At 43.8% G+C, this 23991-nt stretch overlaps 1 protein-coding gene and 1 long non-coding RNA gene across 2 annotated transcripts; one reads left to right on the forward strand and one right to left on the reverse strand.

The window, feature by feature from the left end:
- Positions 1-358: 358 nt before the first annotated feature.
- MRPS18A (mitochondrial ribosomal protein S18A) lies at positions 359-22045 on the reverse strand. The gene is made up of 6 exons (XM_079298586.1): positions 21901-22045; positions 21695-21726; positions 18242-18346; positions 10270-10393; positions 9402-9468; positions 359-1134 (listed from the first exon to the last, which is right to left on the reverse strand). The coding sequence occupies exons 1-6, from the start codon at positions 21998-22000 to the stop codon at positions 990-992; spliced, it is 573 nt and encodes a 190-aa protein (XP_079154712.1). The 5' UTR covers positions 22001-22045; the 3' UTR covers positions 359-989.
- Positions 22046-22099: 54 nt separating this feature from the next.
- Positions 22100-23598, forward strand: LOC306798497. The gene is made up of 2 exons (XR_013773364.1): positions 22100-22169; positions 23121-23598. It is a non-coding gene; the product is annotated as an uncharacterized lncRNA (long non-coding RNA).
- The last annotated feature ends 393 nt before the right edge of the window (positions 23599-23991 follow it).

Below are 23991 nucleotides of genomic sequence, written 5' to 3' on the forward strand. Positions count from 1 at the left end.
TTCCTGGATAATACAGCTTTATCCTTACCTTTTCATCCTGTCCATGCTGATGGTATTAGCAGATGATTCTGATAAAAGCAATACAAGGTTAAGTGGCATGGTATTACATAAAAATTCTGTATTGATTTGCAGCCCCCAGATTAATACCAAAGAAAGGAAGCCAAAACAATAATGACCATGATAAATTTAATGAGCCTTTCATACCAGGCCCATAATTAGCAATGGTCAGTAGGTGGAAGATCTGTATGTGTACTACACAGGGAGAAAAATTATGGGACCTTTTAGTTACAAGATAGATTATCAGTTCAAATCTGAACTGATCCCAGGAATCCCAGGAAGCAACCATATCACTGACATGGAAGATTTATGAAAAATTTATTTGCTGGGATAAAAAAAAACAGGTGGTCATCAAGGATGTCAACACTGTATTTGCCAGATTCAGGAGTGAAGCATAAGCCAGGAATTCTTAAGGGGACATGTAAGACATACACTTGTTTGCCACTGCCACAGGTGTTCTGCTGAAAATTATGGGTATTACAGATGATAATAAAAAATTGATTTCAGTAGTCATTAACAATTTCTATTACTGCTGAGAAAATACAGTGCTGCAGAGAAATTTTTCTTCCGTGTCACAGGTACAAAAACCCAAATGAGGCAAATGTTTATGGGGAAACACCACTCACTGCTGGGAAAAGCAGGAAACTTCCTTTTCCAAACCCATCTGTGGAACATAAAGAAACAAAAGCCTACAGATCCTTTTGGCTTTGAGGCAGAAGTCATTGCCCCTTGCTTTTGTCAAATCATCCAGCACACTGAACTTTGCTTTGATGGCTCTTGTATTTTCCTAGAGGAAAAGATCACAGCTGGACACAATACAGAGTACTAAAGACAATTTTGGAGTAAGAAAACTGGAGAAATTGACAAACTTGAAAAAAAAAACCCAGCAGAACAGTGGAAAACGTGCTTCCTGACTATGCTAGTTCTGGCCACTAGTGGTTTAAACAGAGAGGCTTCTGTGTATATTTGACATTATCCTTCAGCAAAGGGTGTCCAACTGCATAGGGCTTTTTGCACCACTTAGGGCCCCTCTTCCAAATGGGCTTTGCAGATCTGACGGGCCAGCGGGTCAGGTATCTGTCAAAAAACACAAACACATTTCAGTTTGAGACTGATCACTGAGAACATGTTCCAACTGAAGCAGAAGCAAGGCACTATACCCTCTGCCTCCCTAACATGCCTCTTTATAAAAGGAATAAGCATGAGCAGAGCTCCCTCAATTCAGAAGGGACCACTGTAAAGGAGTTTTTGTTTGTTTTGGAATTTCTAAGCTCATTTCTCTACTGAACCCATTGGCACCTGCTTGACTTCCAGTTTCACAAAACAAATCAGGTGTAGTCTCCAGGCTGCTGGCAAGTTGTCCACCTGCAGCTAAACTGGAGTGCCAAATCCCTTCATTGCAACTAAGTCCAAGAATGAATGCATCCAGCCTCTAGGGGAAGTGTTATTTCAACAGCTGGTCTCAATAAGGTAAACTAATTACAAAGGCTAAATTCTGTGAGAAAACTCCTAAAAACGAATATATTTACTTTGGGGGGATAGTTAGTTTTTACTTCTGCATGCAATGGGTTTCTGACCTAGTCTGGTATTTCTCTATGTCCAAATTTGCTCTAGTGTTCTCTGTACAATACTATTGCAGCTTGCTAGTGCAGGAAGTCAGCACCTACAGTGTAAGAGTATTAAAATGGAATTATCATCACAACTACAAATCTCTGTGAAGACCAGTGTCTGGCAAATATCCTTTGCTTTTTACCATTTGAAGTTTTAGACTTGGCTTTGCAAACAGGCAGGGGATTTCAGATCCAGAATCAGTTACTGGAAATCTTACCCTGTGGCTGGGTGGCCTGGAGTTTTGTTAGGCTTTAAATCTTTTGCTACCAGTAGAGAGGGGAATAGAGGTCCTTAGAGAAAGAGGAGTCTTTTCAGACAATAAAGATCCAAAGTAAAACCTTAGCATAATCTGCACAAACAATGCTCCAACAAATTAGAATTTGGAACAGACTGATAAACTTTGTCCAGCGATGTTTGCATGCCTCTGTTGAGTAATCCCATGGTCTTAATGTAACCTCAGTCACTCATCCTCCCCACAAAAAGCTTTGTTACCTTTTATTTGCATCGTGCAAATTTGAGATATTAAGAACTTTGGACAGAGACCATGTAATATATTTGTTTGAAGGCATCTGGCGCATTCCTGAGAACTACAAAGAAAACCTGCTATGCCAGGCAGCTACGGACTGCATAACAGCAGCCCATTTAGCACTTTTCTTCCTCAGTATGCCCTAACAGCACAAACTGAAAAATGAATCACATGTGGAGCTTTCTGCCTCTGAAATCAAGCCACTTTCAAAATGCTTTGCTTTGAGGAGTTTGTGACAGTTAAAACACCTAGAAGCACCAGCAGGAGGGGTCTGGGTGACAACAGAGCAAGATCCAGCACTTGTTTTCCTATATGTGCATTAAACTCATCCCTTGTGACCTGTAATGCTATGCTAGTGCATTAGTGGAATCCCTTACACAACAGCATCAGGACAGGAAGGAGAGACTTTCCTGTCTCTAATTTCACATGCAAGGGCAGTTCAGAGAGAGCAAACACAGGTCCCCAGTTTGGAATCTGGCAAAGGACCATGGCAAGGCAGCTCCTTTAGGAGAAGCTGTAAGGGTATTAGATGAGCACATGAGCTGGGTCCTCCATTTCATATTCCCCTTGCTGCAAGGAAGGTGCCACAATAAAAATTTTGGTATTGCAAGACTACACTTACAGAAAAGGAGGGGGAAAAAAAATCCCAAATTGTTTTAATGCATCAATGTGCCAAGTGCAATTCTGGTCACGTGTCCACATGATTACGGGAAAGTGCTCCTGTGATAATAAATGATCTCACTGGGAGAGAAGTGAATGTGTGAATGTGAGATACACATCAATGCTGTATGCAGGTTTAGACAGACAGTGGCTTTTTAAGAAATCCTTCTGTTTCTGTGTGGGGGCTGGAAGTGCACACCCCAATTCTGCATAGGAAGGAGGATTTAGTAATGGCCTGATTTTAAAACTTTTGTTATTTCTCTTTTGAGCAGGTCTAATCCAGCCCTCTGGTCCAGGCTTTTGGCTTCCTTTGGGGACTGCAGGCTGGGGCTTTTCATTGTTAGCTGAAACAGACATTTGGACGCTTTCCCTTCCTGGAGCACATTTGCTTTTAGGGCTTTTAATACTTGCTTTGTCCCAAACTCAAACTTGTCCTATTTTGTTTGCTGCCTCTTTTTTTTTTTTTTTTACCTTGATTCAGCAGTGCAAAAGCCTGATGCCTGGGAGCAGTCAGTCTACAAAGTTCCTTCTCCTTTCTGACTAACTCAAATTCCTACAGATTTCACAGATCTGGGGTTTTTTTCTGTGAGTAAAACCCATTCACAAAACTCACACAGGAGAGCTTCAAAGCCCAGCACACAGGACTTTCCTGCGAACTGTGCCATCCATGTAAGGTAGGGTACTTTTCATCCAACAAGGTTTGTCTTGGGGAGTTTTCATAATCACCTACCAACACACACTGGCAGAGTGTTTGAATTTTATCAAGTAGCTGAAGATTGTCACAACAGACCCTTCAGGTGGATGCCAAATGCATCTGGCCTGCAGTGTCCTAACCTGACACTTCAGAGCTCCCACTCTAGGCAAGGGAGACAGAACTGCCAGTCTTGGGAACTGTGACTCACCTCGGGGCTCTGCTTGCCCCTTTCAGTATGGAAGGGTCCTGAGCAAGAATCCTAGACTCTAAGTGCACAAATGAGTAGTTTGGATAAAGTGTCATGGGAACCCTGGTGGGATTTCCCTGATGGGAAAAGGCAAGATACAATCAGGATGGAAACAAATGTGGTTGATTCACCTGCAGCCATTGTAACAGCCTAAAATCTCTGTAGCATTTGGAAGTCTGTTTTCATAGATTCTATTCAGTGGGCAGGCCTTCCTTGGAAGCTGCCACTTTAGACCTAGCAGTAGGCACAAGGCTCCCACGTGGTGGGAGGATGAGGGAAACAGGAAAACCACATACACAGCTCAAGCAAAGACCATGTTGGTACAGTTCAAGTCTGAACTTCTGAACCCTCACTGAATTTTTTCAATATGGCTTTTGTTTGGATTAAGAGCAGAAGGCAGAGGACTACAGACTGCAGGAAGCACTCGATCAAAGTGCTGGCGAGACTGCCTCCTCCCTGCCACATCCCTTCCCATGACACCTCTTGGCTTTGCTCACCTGCAGCCGCTCTGGCTCTTGACTTTTGAATACACATGCTACGCACAACACAGTTTCCATGCAGATGAGAGGAACCACATGCTGCTGGAGAGAAATGCTGATAGCAGGGAAACCAGATTCTGCTCCCAGGGACAAGAGGTGTCCACAGAGCCTGAGAACTTTGTAAATCATCAGGAATTTGTAGGGAGCCAGCCTCTTGCTAAACACAGAGCAACTCCTCCAGTTCAGGTGATGGAGGAGGGATTGACTTGGGTATTCTCTGTGCCAAGTTTTCCAGTAGGCTTTCCAGTAGGAAGCTGGAAATGGAGTGGCAGCTGAGGACTCAAAATCAAGTACTCCATAATCTTACAGCACCTCTTGCTGACAGACCCCAAAGTCAGGGAACCTGTGATATCCCCTAGTCATTTTGGACAGGGAACAACTTCACAGAGTTGCATTTTAACCAATACTTTGGACCTGCCAGAGGAACATGAGTGCTATATTCATATTAAAAGAGCATCTAGATGCTGGCTCAAATTCAGCAGCTCTTCTGGACAGACTGTTAGTCCACATTTTCCATGCAAAAACCTCCATGCTGAAAACTGCTGAGCTATTCAGGTTTCCATTACTGAAAGGAAGAAGTTTGACCTACAGCTGAGCTTGACTGTTTCCCAAATGGTTCTGGTGCGTGGTGGCCTGCATACACATGACTCTGGAGTATGGAAACAGTTTGTCACCCTACACAATTCTGGTGAAATTGCTTAGAACTTCCTCAGCCTCACAGGCTAGTGAAAATATTTTGTTGCTGAAGCACTTAACTGGAATATGCCAGGCTGGAGCATGAACAAATGCAGAAATAACAGCAGGAAGTTTTGAAAGGGAGAATACAGGCTGAGGATGAAGGAACAATCCTTGGCTGCAATACAAATTTGCTTGTGAAATGATCCCCTGTAAAGAGTGAAAGCCCCAGACTGGGCCAAACATGAGGAAAATGAACTGTAGGGGAGTTATTCTGCATTGACAGGGTAAACTTCATTTGTTTTCCATGTCCAGATTCTGCAGACAAATGATACGTAAGAGAAGGTGAGGACATGAGACTCAAGAGTTCATGGATGATGTGGGTTATTCCCATGGCCATTTCTTCAAAAGAACCATAGCTAGTAAAGCAATTAAATGGTAACATTCATGAGCCATCACTGTCAAAAACAAATCAGGCATAAAGCAAAAAGGCAAAGAACTGAAGTCCAAGAAATGAGAAATACCATTGCAAGTCTTACTGGACAGTGTCCCAACTGCAGGGGATAGAAGAGGGAGATGTGGAATGCTCCCCAGTTGAATTTGGACCAAAATGTGTTCTTACATCTCCTATCACCCTCAGGACCACAAAGCTTAGCATTTCACATCCATGTTATGCCATCTCCTCCTCTGTGTTACACTACATCATAGATGAATGTTCCATACTATGTTAGAGAGCTGTATAATCAAGTACAAGGCAGGATTTGCAGGTCAGATGTTCTCAAAGCATTCTGCTCTTCTTGAATTCCAGTACTGGAAACAGGATAAGGAGATGGAGTAGGCAGAGGAAGGCCAGCTGCCAAATGACCCAGTGCAAAGCAGGGAAATCCTTATCTCTTTGCAGAGAAATCTGGGGCACAGAGAAGGGAATGTCCAAAGTTCGTACAATTGAGATAGTACAACCAGTTCAGAAAACAGACCAGGAATTCTGCTGTTTGGAAAACATCACTGAATAAGTACCAGAAGGGCATCTTCTTGAGAGGCAGAGGGGTTCTGCATCATAAATCCACACTTCATAACTCTAAATCAATGGCATGTCAGCACCCCTGACCCTTGTTAAAACAAGGCAGTTTTGCTGATAGTTCCATATGGTGGCATGATACCTTTTAATCCCAGCTAGGTGCTAGCAAGTGCATGCCAGACTCTTTGGATTTGAAGCAGGCTCACTTTAATCAGGGTGACAGTGACATGGGCCAAACATTCTGGCCAAGACAGCCACAACTGCAGTAAAAAAAATAGCTGAGGAACAGCTTGTTTTTTTAGTGCTTTCAAAAGTGTACATTAATGCAGCTCCTTTATGTACTTCCTTAGTACCTTTGCCCAGGAGATGTAGCATTCCTCCCATGCAGCTGGCCTGTACATTGTCTAAGGGACAATCAGTTTTTCATCAGGCTCATTTGTCCCTCTTTTGGCAACAGGTGAAGCTACTCTCAGAAGTACTGACACAGCCTTGGAGGAAGCCTGGCCACAGGGAGCACCAACCAGAATTTCGCTGGCCAGGAAAAAAATGTAAGGGATAGCTCATCCAAATGAAGTAATCTGCCAGATTTCAGCCAGGCTGGGGCTGCTGCTCTGAGTCTACATGCAGTAACTCAATGCTCAGGTTGGCATCATGGCAGAGGCACTGGGCTCTGACTCCCACTTCACAGTGATGTATCCCCTTTAGTCTCAGGTGGTGGGAGTGGTCATTCTACATCTGATCATGTAGTATGTCATGACCAAAACACTGTTCCGCTCAGTGTAAAATGGCAGGCAGTTCCCAGACACTACAAATTCCCACAGAAGTGTGTGATGTAACATCTGGAGTAGACAGTGACTTCTCAGCCCTTCCTTTACAAAACTGAAAACTTTCTCCATTCAGAGTATAGAGACATACAACAGATTGCTTACCTTAACTGTGGTTCTGTCTTGGAAAAGCTTTAACAGGGGACCCAAGCATATTATGAGGCATCTCAGTTTTTCCCATTGACATTGCAGGGAAGTGCAATTCTGCATTGCATAGCAGAAAGGCACAGCTACCTCTCATCTAAGCAGAGTGGTAAAGATGGCTAGAACAGCCAATACAGTGATCTTAGAAAGATAATAAGCTCGAAGATATGGAAAATACATCACTTAACTGTGTAATGCATTGCCTGCTATAATAGGCTCTCTTTAGATCCTGTTGATCACTTCTTGAACTGGCACTTAAAAATCCAGTAGACATAAACACAATGAAGGAACAAGGTAGGTCAGGTGAATAGCCCTGATACTACACAATTAGAGGATGACCCAGACACATTCTCATGGCATTGAAGAAGGCAGCTTGTTCCACTCCAACATTCAAACCCACTTCTGCCCCTTTTCTCCCCTCAGCTCACTTGCATTTGCCAGCATCACAAGTTGAGCGCTTCCCAAGTTACTGCACACTCACAGGAAGCTTTGGAAACAAGTTCAGAGGGAAAGTCAAGGTAAGCTTGGACAAGTCATTTATGTGGGAAACTTCTGATAAGAGCTCTGGCTTCATTCCCAAAATAAGTACAGGCTAAATGACTCCAGTCATTCAGCATGTGGGTGCACTTCAGGCTAGAGGAAGGAAGCAATTTGTAACTCCTGCCTTATGCCATGCCAGCTACTACTCCAGAAAGCAATGAGGGAAGTACAGGTGGGGGATCACACAGTCAAAATTCATACAGAATGGCCAATATTTTGCAAGACTCCAACACACAGAGCTTTTCCTTTCCAGCAGGCTGAGAAGACAGTATCATGAGGGACCAGGAGAACACTCCTGAACTACTCCTATACTTTATCCTAACTCTTGGGATTCATTTGTATAGTGTCAGCCCTACTACCAAAACTTTAAATCCCATTTCTTGATCCTATTCTCTTGTCTCCACCCAGAACCCAAAAGCTGTGTATTTCAGTGCTACTCCATATCCTCTGCAAACAGCTCTCCTTTCTTTTTCTAAATTGCTTCCACTGGGCCTGCTTCATTCCCTCTTTGGGAAAAGAAAAGCAATGGCAGTGTTGGGAGGGGCAAGCAATGCAGTCATCTCCAATTTAATTAATTTAGAGATGTAGCACACCATACTTGCATGTAGAATGTATCCGGAGGTAGTCATTCTTTGTTCTTACTAAAGGTCTATAGAACAATTTGTAAGAGTCAGGGCATCAGATCTGGAGTCCTGGTGTGATTCCAGCAAGATATTGCATTTACCATTTCCAGTCTCAACCTGCTACTCAGGGTTGCAATGTGAATGCTAACATGGTAATGTGCTCCACCCCACAGCTGCCAGATAAGACACAGATACTAAAGAATCCCAAAGACTTGGAAGACACAATGAAGAAGTTATTACAGTTGAAGTAGCTGATGGCTACAGGGCTGCATGAAACACAGTGTTGTCTAAGTTGACCCTGACTGGTACCCATTATGCAGCCTGCCAGCATTTCCAAGAGCCTCTCTCCAATCTCCAAACCAAGTCTCAAATCTGTAGAGTCAGACCTGAAATGCAGGAGTCTCCAGCCATCCTCAGCCTTGCAGCCTAAGCTCTCCCAGCGGCAGCCCCATGGCCTCTGGTAACCCCAGGGTTTGCTAATGCGAGGTTGGTACACTGCTCTGACATCCCCATGGAAACAGAGTGTGAGGTTATAAACAGGGGATTAGCACCTCCAAGTGCCCAGCACAGAGCAGGAGGCGGCTGCAAGCTTTCCCTTCGCCCACCGAAGGCTGGGGAGGGGGAGGAGACTCAGCTGCATAGGAAGGGCAGGCAGAGGGCGAATCACTAACTGGAGGAAATTGGGATGGGGCAGAAGGTAACAGGCCTGTGATGGGCCCCTGCTAGCTGCTCGGCACCCCCACCCTCACTGCTGGTATCACTGCCACAAGCTGCCCTCAGAAGAATCTGGAGAAGGTCTATCCTGGGATATACTAAAATCCTGGCTGGACATAGTTCTGAGTAAGCTGCTCTAGGTGACTGCTTAAGTGGGGAGCTTGGACTAGATAATCTTCAGAGGCCTCTTCAACCTCAGCTACTCTGTGGTGCTGTGACTCCATCTGTGGCATGTTCCTAGGACTGCCTTACTGATTGTAAGTGATGCGGAGGTGAGCATAGCTGAGGAAGGGCAGGCAGACTCTAACACGTGCGGCAGTTTTAATCTTGTGTGAGTAAATGGTTTATATGAGATACAACTTGTCCTTAAAAGACTGCCAAGAGAATATCCTGACGGATCTTCTCCAAAATGCTGAGTACTCTATAAATCCTGCTGCCTAAGGCATTTCCCACCCAGTTGTACTTAACTGCTTTTCACTTTCCAACTTATTCCTGAAAAAGAGAAATGTGGAAAGACAAGGCTATTCACCTGTTCAGCTTGGGTTTCTTGGGAATATGCCCTTCAGGAAGTGGAGGCCTGTGGTTTGGCAACAAACCTGAAACAGAAAAAGATGTGAGATATTTTGCAGTGTCTCTTTGCTTCTATTGCATTCACAAGTCACATTACACCTCACAAGCCAGGCCAACCAGGTCACTACTGGACAGCACAACAAAAGTTCAAGTACAGTAGAAAAGGTATTTTATCTTCAGTCACTGCTGAACCTGCACCCCAGCCAGAGAAGCTGGGAAGTTGTGCTGGATATAGGGAGGAAATGCAAACCAAGGACACTGTCACTTGGGCTCATTGCAGAGGCTTTTACAGAGGACACAGGGCACTAGTGGCCAATCCGATCCCATCTCCAGGATGGAAAATCCGACTATTAAAATCCTCAAACCATTTAACTTGGATACAACCCAGGTACCAGGCATAAAGATCAGCACAATAGTCTTGACTGCATCAACCTGTGTTCCACTCCCAGAAAAAAGTAAAACAGTTGTCACATGGCAGATGGTAGAGTTGCATGCTACTAAATGGGTAAGGTCAAGCTGAGATAAATCAAGTAATTTCAGAAGCAGGTGTTTAATCATTATTTACTGGAGACTGAGCCACTCCCCAGATCTTTCTGCAACAGGAGTCTCATCTATGGGGATAAATGTCTGCTGTGAAGGCAGGAGTCAGGACACAGAGAAAACACAACAAGTAGTCTCTGTTCCATCACCCCATCCCAGCACTTGGACCGTAATGAGTTGGCTGGGTGACTGGACAATGACATCTCACTGAGCTACACCAGTTGGGCAGGAGACCCCTCTCAATAGGTACCCTACAGTCAGGGGTTGTCTCTGGCAGAGCTATGTACCTGCACGGTGAGCCATCTGCACACAGACAGCAACCTTCTTGTGCTCCTCCAGGCAGAGGCCTGTGACCCTTCGTGGCAGCATCCCTCCATCTGAACGGATAAACTGACTCAGCAGCAAGACATCCTGAGGAAGAGAGAAGGACAAAACCATCAGTGCCCCACCTACCTTCACTGCTGTGACTGCAGGTGTTGTGCTAAGCCTTGCATTGTGTACAGAAATCAAACAATGTAAAACAAAACAATTATTCCTTCCTACGCATTTTGTCTGCAGCTTGACAACAAGTGGTTTTTGCTTGTTGTCACTGCCTGCCAGTTTAGCTTAGTAAGGTCACTCAGATGGTTTGAGTCTTCCCCTGACTTCACTAGTGTAAACACATGATGTCAGCTGCAATCCCTGCTCCTTCACTGTTTCACTACTTGCTCCAAGATTCTGGCTAAGATAATGTGTCCTAGGTACTCAGGCAGAGTTACACAAGACCTACAGATGGATATTGTTTACACAACTTGAAATGCCATCACATCTGCTGTCCCAAAGTTCGCAGATATGTTAGATCACCTCTGACCCCCTCCTTGTTTCCTCAGAGGAGGACTGTTCTCTGCTATCTACTCCTCAAGCTTTTATCTAGTTTCCCATGATGGAGCTTCCCTCAGGTCTCTCTGGAAGGGTGGAGAGCTGAAAAATGGTCCAAGATCTTGCATGAGGAAGCTTTATGTAAGAAAAGAATATGCGCTGATGAGTAAGAACTAATAGGATAAATTGCTGTACTCAGTCCTTCAACAGTGTGTGCCCCATCTAGGGGCTGTGACAGTCATGGTGGATGAAAGGAACACTTGAAGCATGCTGAAGACTTGTCTGTGATTCAAGAACCATTTAGACTGCACTGCTGTTGACCTTTATAATTAAAAACTCCAGAAATGTAAAGCAGCCCTCTTAATAATAACAAAATTAAAGGGATCTCTAGGATCAGATACTATCACAGGGCTGGAATGACAAATTTTTAAACACAGCAGCAACAGCTGTTGCACAAGTGTCCCATTGACTGTACACAGTACAACAGCCTGGGACTAAGATCCACACTCTCCATTTCCACACACGACACCAGTGCAAAGATACCCCTCAGGCCAATACAAGCAGGCATCCTTGACATTCTGACATCAACATAAATTGGCCCAAAGGGCCTCTAGAGACTTTGCATTTGTCTTTTCCCCTTCTGCTGAAAGACTTGTTGCTGGTTGAGGGTTTACTTCTCCATGGCTCTTGTATGTTCCTACTGAAGCAGCAGGGCCGTGCAGAAGCTGCCTCAGGCTGCAGGGAGCTGCCAGCGAGCATCCGGAGAGAGCGAGTCCAAACGAGGCATGGCAGAACTTTGCACCCCCTGGCCAGGGCAACAGCAAGAACAAAGAGTATTTGTTGCTTTTCATGTTGGGTGACCCTGACTGCCTGTTCACAGATTCACAGACCTGCTCCTACCCCCCATCCTTGCTCTTTTACAAAAAGCTCCCTGGAGCATTCCTACCTTCATTTACTGGCCTTGCAAAAGCAAATAATCATGAGTGAATATAAAGTGAGTATTCAGAAATCTAGCTAACTAGGAATTATTCATACACCCCCACTGCATAAGACCAGTTCAGCTGTCAAGGGGACTGCTAGAATTTAGGATGCCCTTCTGGTAATGACAGATTCTGACAGACGCTGTCAAAGAATTGCAGAATGGTTTGGGTTGGAAGGGACCTTAAAGATCATGGAGTTCATCATTCCCTGCCCTGCTGGCCACCCTCTGTTTGATGCAGCTCAGGACAGAATTGGCTTTCTGGCCTGTGAGTGCCCACAGCTGGGTCATGTCCAGCCTCTCATCCACCAGCACCCCCAAGTCCTTCTCCCCAGGGCTGCTCTCCATCTGTTCATCCGCAGCCTGTGTTGATAACAGGGGCTGCACTGACCCAGGTGCAGCACCTTGCACTTGCTCTTGTTAAACTGCATGAAATTCCCACAGTCCCACTTCTTGAACTTGTCCAGGCTCCTCTGGGTAGCATGCTGCTCTTGCGGTGTGTCATCTGCAAATCTGTTGAAGGTGCACTCAAGCCCTTCACCTACATCATTAACAAAGGTACTAAATAGAACTGGTGCCCAATAAGGACCCAATGAGGAACACCTTTTGTCACTGAAGTCCATCAGACTCTCAGCAGTTGGCCACTACTCTCTGGATGTGACTATCCAATCAACTCCTCATGCATCTAACAGTCAGCCATTGAGTCTATCCCTCTCCAATTTAGAAAGACATTGTGGGGACCATGTAAAGGCTTTACAGAAGTCCACATAAATGACCTCTGAAGCCCTTCCCTTGTCCACTGATGGCATCACACTATCACCAAAGGCCACTGGGCTGGTTAGGAAGGACTTGCCCTTGTTGAAGCCTTGTTGGCTGTATGAAATCTTGCTGACATCCATGTGCTTTAGCACACCTTCTAGGAGGATGTTCTGTTACATTCCTAGATGTTCCTGCTGATAGGTCAGCAGTTCTCAGGTTCCTCCTTTCTACTTTTTTTAAAAATGGATTCCATTTTTAAACATTTTGGTTACAGACAAAATGTTGAGGGTTTTTATTTGTTTGGGGGTTTTGTGCTTTGTTTTGTCCTTCCCACCTCCCAACCCCCAGTCCATACCATCTCCACTAACATCATCACGACATACAGTTTCCTTGTTCCCACAACTGGCTTTCTTTCTACATCCACTTGTCTACAGTGAACACATTCAGACTGATTTTCAGATCCAGCTCCTTTGAAAACATGGTATGTCATGTAGGCCTACTGACTTTTAGACACTGACTTTAATGTCTGTCTGATACAAAATTACTTATCAGGCACCCTACAGAATGATGCTGTATCCAAAGAAGGAGAAAATCCCAGCTGAGCAGCTAGCAGCACATTCCTGGGAGGCCAGTGATGGTTAAAAAGGAAGCAGAGTATCCCTCAGCCCAGTTAAAACATGGCCCTGCCAAGGAGAACAGTAACCAGGGGACCAGATGGTGCCAGCTGCACTGGGTAGAAACTGGATGGAGGCCAGCCAAACAGTCCAAGGGCACTGACTTTTGACCGCTCCTGAAATACACTGGATTGGATTCAGGAAACCAGAGCAAGGCTCCATCCCCCCTTTTCCTCTTCTTTAGCTGTCTGGATCTTCAAATCACCAACAGCTCAATTTGCCATTTAGCACATGTCACTTCCCTAAGTGAAAAAGCGCTGTTCAGCTCCAAGTGACTAGAAAGAGAAAAATGTGCAAGACTTTTCTACTAGCCTGCAGCATTACTCCCTGGAGAAGAGGACAAAGAGAGCTGATGGCAAGTTTGTGGCAGTTTCAGTCTTTGCAGCCATGAAAGCCTAAGTAGGCCACACACTCTTGTGAAGGGTGTGTGTGTGGTCCAAGTGATTTCTCATATTACCACCACACCTCATGGAGTTACAGGCTTGTTATCAAGTGTTTCCATGCAAAGGGGGGTGGTGGGAAACAATCTTTTTTTTCTCCCTGTGGGAAAAAAAAACTACAAGAAAATCTGTCCTCTGTTATCATCTCTGACCAACAGTGTCACCAACTGACCAACACCCTGGCGTGGCAGTCATTTTTTGACTGAAATCATCAGTCGCGTTCCAGCTGCTCTACAGCTCCAAATTACACTCACACTGCTTGGCTTAAAATGCTGCACACTTGACCAAAGGCTTGTCCATTTCTGAGATTCCCCACAGTTAACAGGCCAGGTGCCTCTCCCAGAGTATTCACACAGATGGATCTTACCACTGGGAGAAAGCAGACAGGTACAGCCAACTTCATGGGGCAGCTGTGGAGGGAAGTGAACAAGTACGTGGAGCGGTCAAATTAAAAAATATGTCTGGCAAGTTCTCATGGTGCCGTCATGTTCCATGAAATTCACATTTTGTGCTAGTGGACAGCCAAGCCTGTAACTGCGGATTTACTTTAATCACTGGACAGATCCCATGAGGCTGGACCAAGATTCCCACCCCTGTAATCTGCAGCATTTGATGAAAACAACTTGGACTGAATTAATCTAGGGCTAATAGGCAAAGCTTGCAGCTTGGTTTCCCCTAACTGTTGCCAAAGCAAGATGACATATTTACTGCCTACTCAAACTAATGATGTTTGAAGTGGATAAGGGGGAGAAATGAAAAACAAGTTTAGCCTCCACTTCTAAAAGGGCTGGACAAACTTACTAGATGGAGCACTATATACCACACATTCTTGTGAATAGATGGTAACCAAAATGCAGAGGCACCTGCATTTTAATGTCTGCAGACACTTTGAAAAGCAGGATCCTTGACTGACACGTGATTCATTAAAACTTTCATTTACCGCAGGAACCGCTCTCTCTGTGCAGCCAAATTGCTACTGGCCTGTATCAGACAAAGTCTGCCAGTCATTATTTCCAGTTATACAAGAGTCTAGTTTTTCTTTTCTCCCTTATTCCTGGGAGCTGTACACCATTCTCCACGCATTTTGTAACAGAATTGCAAGTTTCAATCCAGTTGCATCCATACAATGACCAAAATATTTTATCTCCAATGGATATGAAAAAAAATCCATTGAGATCTCAGTTTCACTGGACAAACAGACACATGGAGACCACAAAGTGTGGGAATTTATATCTTAAGCTCTGTTATCCTGAGCCACAGCAGAGGATCAGTATTGAACTGGCAAAGACAACTGCAGCCCTCTACACCATAGCTGAGGCAGGTTGGAATCATGACCTGCTAGTGCTCACAATGCCTGTTCAGTTGATTAATGACTTTGGAGACACTGGTCCCCCAGTTCTCTGACAGCCAGAGTAACTCATTATGCCACTACTTTAGACTGTGCTAGTTGCACATGACAAAAGGAAAGTCCTGTGAGGTCATATTACTCAACTCCCTCAGGGGCTAATTCAACACTTCCCTTTTCATAGTGCCTCATTCAGTCCAATTACAAGCATCCCAAGCAAAAAAGCTCACACTTTCCCTTCTGTGCAACCGACTGATCTCAGCTTATCAATCTCAAAGGAACCACCATCTATTCCAATCTCTCATCAAGCTCAGCTTATAGGTTATGCTGTATGAACTAGGCTATATCTTTAACAAAAATAGCTGCTCTCAATTTACAGACATTTAGGACAATTAACCATCAGTAAGAAAACTGTCCCACTGTTTAATCATCTGCAGAGTTAAATGCCTGCACTTTGGTATTAAGCATCTCAAGATTCAGCTGCTTATCATGGCTACAGCAAAGAATAAAATAGCAGAGACTGCTTTTGTGTAGAAAAGGGAGATTTTTATTCACCTTAATGATTAAAATACTGAAAATCTGTAGCTGGTACAAAGCATTCAAACACATAAAGGACTTATATAACCAGAGAAGTGGTCTACTCCAGAACTCAAACTTCTTCTAGTTCTCATTGGCCCCATAGAGGGAAGCTACTAAACATGAGGTAAGAAACTTCTACAATTCCAAAATACCAGTTCACACTGCTCTCTTTAGCTTTTTGTCCAGAAGGAGTATTGGATATATCCACATTAGATTCATATGCATTCAAAATTTATGGGACAGCTGAGATGGACACATTCCTAGATTGTCTCTCAGCACCACAATTTCTTAGAAATTATCTCAGCAATGATTCCCAAGACTGGTTGCAGAATCTCTCTTCACATTTACTTTTCTCTTGCCTCCCTATTGAACAGCAGAAATTAGGATCTAAGAATCTAAGTGAAGTGTAGAAGAAAACTCATATCTCAGCTCACTCTACAAACACATGCAAAACTCATGTTTCACACCGTTTGTTGTGACCAACTTCTAATCCTAGAATCCAGACTCTACAGAATCACACTGCCTAAAACTTCTTTGGTTCTTGATGGATTATCCCTCCAGATACTCAGAGGAGTCTTCTGCCACACATGGCAGCAGGAACTGAGTCTATGTACGTCTATATATAAATTTCCAAGATGTAATCCATTTCATCCCTGAACATCAGTTTATAGTTTCTCAAGGGTTGTTAATGTGTGACTCATGGAATGCTTTCTGTAAATCTCTAGAATTACTGAGTTTAATGATGCTGTTTACTTCTTGCATTTAGAAGTCACATAAAATGATACAAACCTTTAAAAAGTAGTTTCCAGAGTAAGCAACTAGTTGATTTTGATGACTACACAATTCAGCAATCATGAAAAAGAACTGCACAGGGGCAATACAAAACAGACACGATCCGGGTTTGTAGTACTTTACAAATCTTAATGGTGTTTGTCATTTCATGTAATTTATCATGATCTGCAAATTCACTGTATTCCCAGGTTTTCCACATTGTTGACAAACCAGGCCAGAAAACACTAAATACTCCCCTGCCCCCAGCTTATTTCACTAATATTATTTAATATTGCACTCAGCCTGAGTAAGAATCACTGACAAGACTAGATTCCAAATGCCTCCATTTCTGCAACACAGGCTTTGAAAGACACTAAACATTATTTCATTTACACCTCACAGCTGTTGTTTCACCTGTGTGGAATAGTTGCAAGTATTTTGTCTGGTACTATAGCCATATTCATATTCTTCATAATTCCTGAGTCATAATTAGTCCTATCTAACAGGTTATTTACTTTTACTTTCAGCTGACACCTTTTGTTTGGAATTTTCAATGTTTTATTTACCAGCATCATTCTCCTTCCTCTCTTATCTACTTAGTATGTCAAAACTAAGTTTGAAAACTTAGTTTTCAAACCATTTGGTGATTCCCCAGGATTTTTTTTCATGCTTTAAAAAAATCCTTTGAGTGATGTGTTTGTTAGCTAATTCCTTCAAGACCTTGAGGCAACATGCAATCCAGGCCTGCTGGTCTGTACCTAATTCAATGCTTAAGTTATTTCTGTATTTGTTTTTTCCTCTTGCTTTATATTTGCAGACTGCCATCAATATACAGATATTAAAACAATTTTTCCTTTGCATGTGTGCACTAGGAATACACACAAGCAGCTCAGTCATTTTGCAACCAATGTGGCTTTCAGTGCCCTTCTCCTCTCATTAATGGACTTTCTCACAAACATTTCTTTTTCTCCAATGTATTTGTATCCCCCTCTCTAATCCTATTGATATTAGCTTATTCTGAGTTTTCTGTTGCCTTATCTTAGTAACAGCATGTTCCTGTCTGGTTTTCTTCTTTTCTAATTCCAGTGCTGGGTTTTGAGCATGCAAGGGGGAAACTTAGTCCTTTTGTAAACTGTGTGTTTGAATGACCTCTTGTAAAGTTACATTGTGCATCTGCTATACCACGCTTCTTATTCTGAAGTGCTTGTGACTGTCGTGCTTTTGTTTTAAAGCACTACAGGATTTCCTTCTCATAGTCTAGGTTTAGTGCTAGTTATCCCCTCATTAGATAATAAACATCTCATTAGCATTTCCTCAAAATAATAAAATAAAATCTCACAAGATAAGGAAAAATGTATGCTCTCCTTCATACTCATAAAAAGTTTTAAAAGCTGTATGAAACAGTAATTAACTTAGTGGACAATGACAAATGAGAAATCACAGTGCTTGAAGTCATATAATTGACCTAGTCAAGTCTCGTGGACTCTCTGGAGTCAGGCCTGTATCCACTGACTAAATGCTACATTCCAGTTTGATTCTCTGGGAAGTGCAGTGGTGAAAGGAAGCTGAGCACAGAAGAGCTATACAGCCCTTTCTGATCAGGTGGACGTGTGAATAATTCCAAATCTCCCATTTGATACAAACTCATCCTTTTTCCCAGGAACACCATCAGCCAAGGCACACAGTTACTGTGCAGGAGGCTCTTACTACACCCAAGAGAAGCAGAGCTGGAGTTAAGTATCTTTACTACACCCAGGAAAAGATGAGGTGGGCAGGCTGGGGGGTGGGTAGGTATGAGAGCAATTCTTGTCCAGGGATAAGGACTGGGGGAACTCCCTCTAATATTAAACTTACCACATAATCATACTTATGCTTCAGGTTCCAGCGACAGATGGGACACTGGCCAGAGGGGTTTGGAGGAAGTGGTGCTTCAGCATCCTCTATAATCCTCCCTTCAATCTAGGAAACAATTCAAAGCATGTAATGATCAGGCACAGCTTACAGCTCTACCTGCACCTGTAAATTGAGGAATACTTTCCATCAAGTCCACAGTACATTGACCAGTTTTGTGTGGATGTAAGGGGAACCACATCTGCATCATTCCACTCACTTTCATATAGATACCACAAGTCCTTTGCTATGCTTGTGCCACAGACTGTGGGGAGAGGGACAAATTCAAAGGGCATAGAAAACCCTTTGGCAAATTATTGTGCATATTTCTCTAAATGCAAACTTGTTGACAGTCAGTATGAAGTTCTCATATTCACCTGAATTCCATTTATTGCAGCACTCTTTTAAAACACCATGCCTTGAAAGTGTAGAGGCCCTTAGCCAAAAGCTTTAAAATAACTCTTTTTTTTCTGTGAATATGAATGTCACAGAATAGCAGATGCATATTATAGTTGAAAGCATACAAAGGCTTGCTGGATTATAAATCCAGCTGGATTATTTCCCAGCAGGGAAACCTCTGAGCAAAACTTAAATTTAAGAAAGGATAGTTAGAAAATGTCTGTGGGATTTATTTTATAATACCGATATTTTATCCAGTTTAATTTTCTGAACAATTCTTTTACAAGACTATAAAATTATCTTTTCTACATCACTATAAAGTGGTGACATCTAATACTCAAATTTTCTCACAGGTTACATGTGTAAAGGAAGAACTTTACAATTTTGTTTCCTAAACATAGATGTGTTAGAAATATAGTCTATCTACATGTGCACTTGTCTTTTTTTCCTTTTTTGAGGACTTACTAATGGAAGCAAGAGCTACCTCAAATTGCACCCAAATGAACAGAGGAGACAGTAAAATGAAGCTCTTTCTTGTCCAAAATATTTTGGGAGTTTCCTTTGCTCAAATTAAAATTAAAAGCAGATTCTGAACACCAACTGTCAGCCTCAAAGAGTGCAAGCACCAGAGTTGAAAAGAAAACCTAGGTGGAATGCAAGGTTACTTTTAAGAAATCATCAGGTTCTGTGCCTGAAAACCTGGGAAGAGAAAAGCATGACCTTTCCTGTAAGTGTGCACGGGAAGCTGGCATCCAGCTGAACTCACAGAACTGTTCATATGCCAGATTTCTGCCTTTCTGGTGATAAAATGGAAACAGGTAAGTTACTTGTAGTTTAAGCATCTCAGTACCTCAGACAGAATTGTCAACTTTTAAGCAAGATTCCTCCCCACACGAGTACAACAGCCAGCTTGACAAAAATAAATACTTAAATATGAATATGAGATGTAGGCCAGAATATAATTTTCTGTTAATAAGTACAGTTATTTTCAGGGAAGTTGGTATATCTAGACTTGATTCTTGCCATTCTGACTTCAGATTGTACTATGACTGTAATTCTATCTTGGAAATAAATAATGGTACGTCAACATCAATTTTTCTTGAGATAAATTTCAGTGTACAAGTATTGGGAATTATTTCCCAACTGATGAGGACTTCTCTACTATCAATCCACTCAGCAGCTATTTTTCTGTCAAACAACTAAGAAGGAGTGTAGGAGCTCTACATTCTCAGTATTTATTAACTGGTTCACATTAAACACTTTCTTTAAAAATGATTAAAAATGAGGACACAGAAAGATGAGGAAGGAAAGATGGATGCAGGGAAGACTGATATAAAATTGGCAGGATAAATGGAGTGACAAATGCATACACTGAGAAACATATCAGCCCTTTGGTTTGTCAATTTCCAACACTTTTGACAACATTTTCCTCATCTAGGGGCACTGATGGATTCCAGACTGATGCAAGGATATTACACAGCAAATATATCCAGATCTCTGGGAAGAGTTATTTTCATAAAGGGCTCTGCTAATGTAATGCTTACTTTTTCTACTAAAAGCTTTAGTTAATGTTTTGGACTTTTCAGATTATAATTTACATCCTCTTTGAAACTGATTGAGTGAAAAATACAACAATCCACTGAATGTGTTTTGTTGGTGTGCACTTTCCCTTCGTGTTTTGGTTAAAACTATTCCAGGTCACACTTGCAAGCTCTTCAGGTTTCTGGGTACTGTATCAGTAGTTTGGTACTTGGAAGGCAAGAAATAGATACTTTCTATCATAGCTACTGTCACACCTTAAACTTATTTTTTGTTGACAGTCTTATGACATCTTGCTAACTGCCATATACTTTAGATATGTAATATGAAATAGAGTAAGTTATCTGCTGAATGCACATTTCAGACATGACAAAGTCCACTAACACAAATACAACAAAACTTCCAATAAAATATATATTTCTAACAAAAATACTAAAGAGTTTCAAAGGTAGGAGCAAGCAGGTTTTTTCTGTTTCATTAGCAACCAAAATAGTCCATCCCCTTCTAATTATTTATGTATATACAGATTAATATTTAAGTGCACTCTCTTCCAGCTATTCCCAAATTGGTCCTTCACTCTCCACATCTCATATACGTGTATATATATAATCTGTGTTATGTCTCTCCAGCCAAGGTATATAGTGCTACTGCCATATGCAATGTGAGCAGAACAATGCAATCTCCTTTCCCCTTCAATCATTTCAGTGCTTCTAAAAAATGACAATTGTCTTGATAAAAGTGTAAAAGATTAGATGGTGCTAAGTAGGCAAAATTCTAATTCTACTGCTTTAATCTTTTCCTTCCTGTCTTAAAATGTAGCTAGGAAGATGCTCTTCTTTATCAGTTACTTCAGAACTTCTGCTTCCTTTCCAGGAGCAGTTTTCCTTTAGTAATTAAGGTCTTCCTTTGAAAACACCCGTTTTGCTTTTTTTTTTAATCACGTGTGTCATAAGATGAAAGCTTTGTATGACCTGAAGTCACTATGGCCCACACCGTGGTTAACAAACACAACACAGATCAAAGGCATGAGGCGTGTGTGGCATGTTGGCAGAACAGACGCATCCTGCAATGCTGCCTGGCACTGCCAGTGACAAAGCCACCGGCAACGCTCCCTGCTGCCCGTCCACACTGCCGACGATGGCAAAGGGCACCAGTTTAGGAAGAGAACCCGCCTGAAGAACGGCCTCGAGTGTTTTAGATCCTGAATGCCTCAGGGATCCCGACCTTCGCGGAGCTGCGAGGGTTTGGTGCTACGAGTGGCTCTGGCTGTCAGCAGCAGCAGCAGCAGCAGGGATCCTGTCCTTCAGCAGCCACCCCTCCATTGCTACCTGCGCTCGCAGCAAACGCCTGCCTCGGCTCTGCCTGCGCACCCCGAGGGGCCTTTCGAGTACAAAAGCGTCCCCTTTTTACCTTCACGTGTGGGGTAGGGCACGGACACAGCAAAGGCAGCTACGAAGGAAAAGGGGTGCAGGCACTTACTGTGGTCGTGTTGCCTTCAGTCACCTCCACAACTGTAAAAGAAAAAAGAGACGGGAAACCAGAATGAGGCCCATGCAGCCTGAAAGAAGCAGCATTTTGGGGGGGGGAACAGTGGCAGAGGGCGAATTACAGTGACCGCAACCACCTCTCCGAGACAGGGCGAGGCAGCGGGGCGCGGGGCCGTGCGGAGCCCCCTCCGGACTCACCCTGGCGGAGGGCGCGGGCCGGCGGCGCGGCCCAGCTGCTCCCCAGCAGGCCGGAGAAGATCCGCCGCAGCGCCCCGCGCAGCAGGCTGGGCGCCGCCATCTTGCCGGGCCGGCGCTGCCGTCACGCCGCTTCCGCCGGCGGGAGGGGAGGCGGTGCCGCCATTTCGGGGCGCGTCCCCCCCGCTCTGCCCCTCGGGCGCCGGGCGGGGAGGCGTCTTTTGTCCGCGGATGGTCCTTCTCGTTGTTTTCGATTGTTTAAGTTTATTGTGGTTGGTACTGGGCTTGGGTTTTCCTGGGTTTTTGTTTGGTTTGTTAGTTTGTTTGGGGGATTGGGTTTTTGGCGGTGGTGTCAGCTTAGGATCACAGCATCACAGATTCAGCTCGGCTGGAAAAGTCCGCTGAGGTCATCGAGTCCAGTCCGTGACTGAGCACCACAATGGGAACAGGACAATGGCACCGAGTGCCACATCCAGTCTTTCACTGAGCACCTCCAGGGATGGTGACTCCACCACTCCCCGGGTGCCACATTCCAATGTGGAATCACCCTTTTTTTTCAGGATCTCCTCCAGCTGTCCAGCCTGGCCCTCCCCTGGCTCAGCCTGAGCTGTGTCCTCGTGTCCTGGCGCTGGTTGAAGGGAGGAGAGGTGGATCCTGGCCTGCTCCTTTCGGGAGCTGGAGAGTGACAAGATCACCCCGAGCCTCCTCTAGACTAAACACCCCCAGCTCCCTCAGCCATTCCTTGTAGGACCAGACCCTTCCCCAGCTCTGTGTCCCTTCTCTGGACACTCTCCAGCCCCTCAGTGTCCTGGCAGTGAGGGGACATTGACACAGCACTCGAGCTGTAGCCCCAGCAGTGCCCAGTACCGGGGACAGTCCCTGTCCTGGTTCTGCTGGCCATGCTATTGCTGATACAGGCCTGGGTGCCATCGGCATCCTTGGCCACCTGGGCTCATGCTGGCTCATGTTTAGGAGGGTGGGGGTAAATCTAGAGGTAGTGGTGCCTTTGTGTTGTGGGAGCCTGAGCTACACTCCTGCCACAGCTCCTGAATCTCTGAGCTCTCCAGTGAGGGAAGGCTGAGATGTGGGTTTGCTTCAGCTGTGGCTCCTCTCTTTGGATGGGCTCTGGAGTGCCTCCTGCATCAAGGAAAGTTTCATGCCAACTCTGGAATTCAGGGAAGGAGTTTGTTTCAAATCACCATTATCGCATCTGTATGTTCCAGGGATCCTGAGGTTCCTGCAGTGGTTTGTGCCTTTCAGCAGGTGACCCTTTGAAGCAGTGTGTTGCCAGGCTGTAAGTCTTGTAAACAGTCAGTCTAGTTTAAACACTTTCCATTTTTGTTTTAATATTACTTCTCCTTGACAGTTTGAAGGCTGCTGAGAGATGACTTTTCCCATCATCTTTCTTAGCATACCTCATCGCTGGACTTCTTACACCTGCCCTTAGTGGAAGGTAGCCTAGAGGTGCTTGCTCATACCCACACAGTCCACTGGGATTTCAGATACCAACAATTTGTCTTAGATGGTAATACTGCATCTTTGTGAAGAGCGTACTTGAGTTGAACTGTACTTGAGAGCAAAGGTCATTCATGGAGTTTCTCCAAGTGCTTGTTTGTTTCCTGTCATTTCAACTCTTTAAAAAAATCAGAAAGTGAAAACTAACAGAGTAAATTAAAATCACTTGTGAGTCATGCACACTGATGGGCCTTCATGTTATTCTGTTTCAGCACTGGTCAACAGTGCTCATCCAAGATATTCTGTACGGCTTTCTGAGTTTGTATCTAAATTGTGGTGCGAAATGTAAACTGCAACATAAATGTAAAATTATTTAAAATATAATTTGATCTCTCTGTCACAGGAGGTACTTCCATCTCCTCCTCTTGTGTGTAACATTTTCTTCTTGTTACAGTAATCTCTTTCTGTTGCAGGTCTAAGCTCTTAACTCTGGGACTTTCCAAAGAAGTGGGAATGAGGGCAGGGCTTCTGTCCAGGCTCTTGTGCTTTATGCCAAGCAGTGAAAGCAGGGCCATCCCATTTATTCAAAGAACAAATTGAGGAAGAATGCTTACCGGAAGAGACCTCTTCCTCTCTCAC

Source organism: Erithacus rubecula (assembly GCF_903797595.1).
Source record: "Erithacus rubecula genome assembly, chromosome: 2".
Lineage (NCBI taxonomy): Eukaryota > Metazoa > Chordata > Aves > Passeriformes > Muscicapidae > Erithacus > Erithacus rubecula.

Coding starts and splice junctions, on each gene's coding strand:
- MRPS18A (XM_079298586.1), bottom strand. CDS start 22,000: ATGGCGGCGCCCAGCCTGCTGCGCGGGGCGCTGCGGCGGATCTTCTCC. Junction 10,394..18,241: donor AGCATAAGTATGATTATGTG/GTAAGTTTAATA, acceptor TCTCTTCCTCAG/GATGTCTTGCTGCTGAGTCA. Junction 1,135..9,401: donor AAGAAACCCAAGCTGAACAG/GTGAATAGCCTT, acceptor GTTTTTTGACAG/ATACCTGACCCGCTGGCCCG.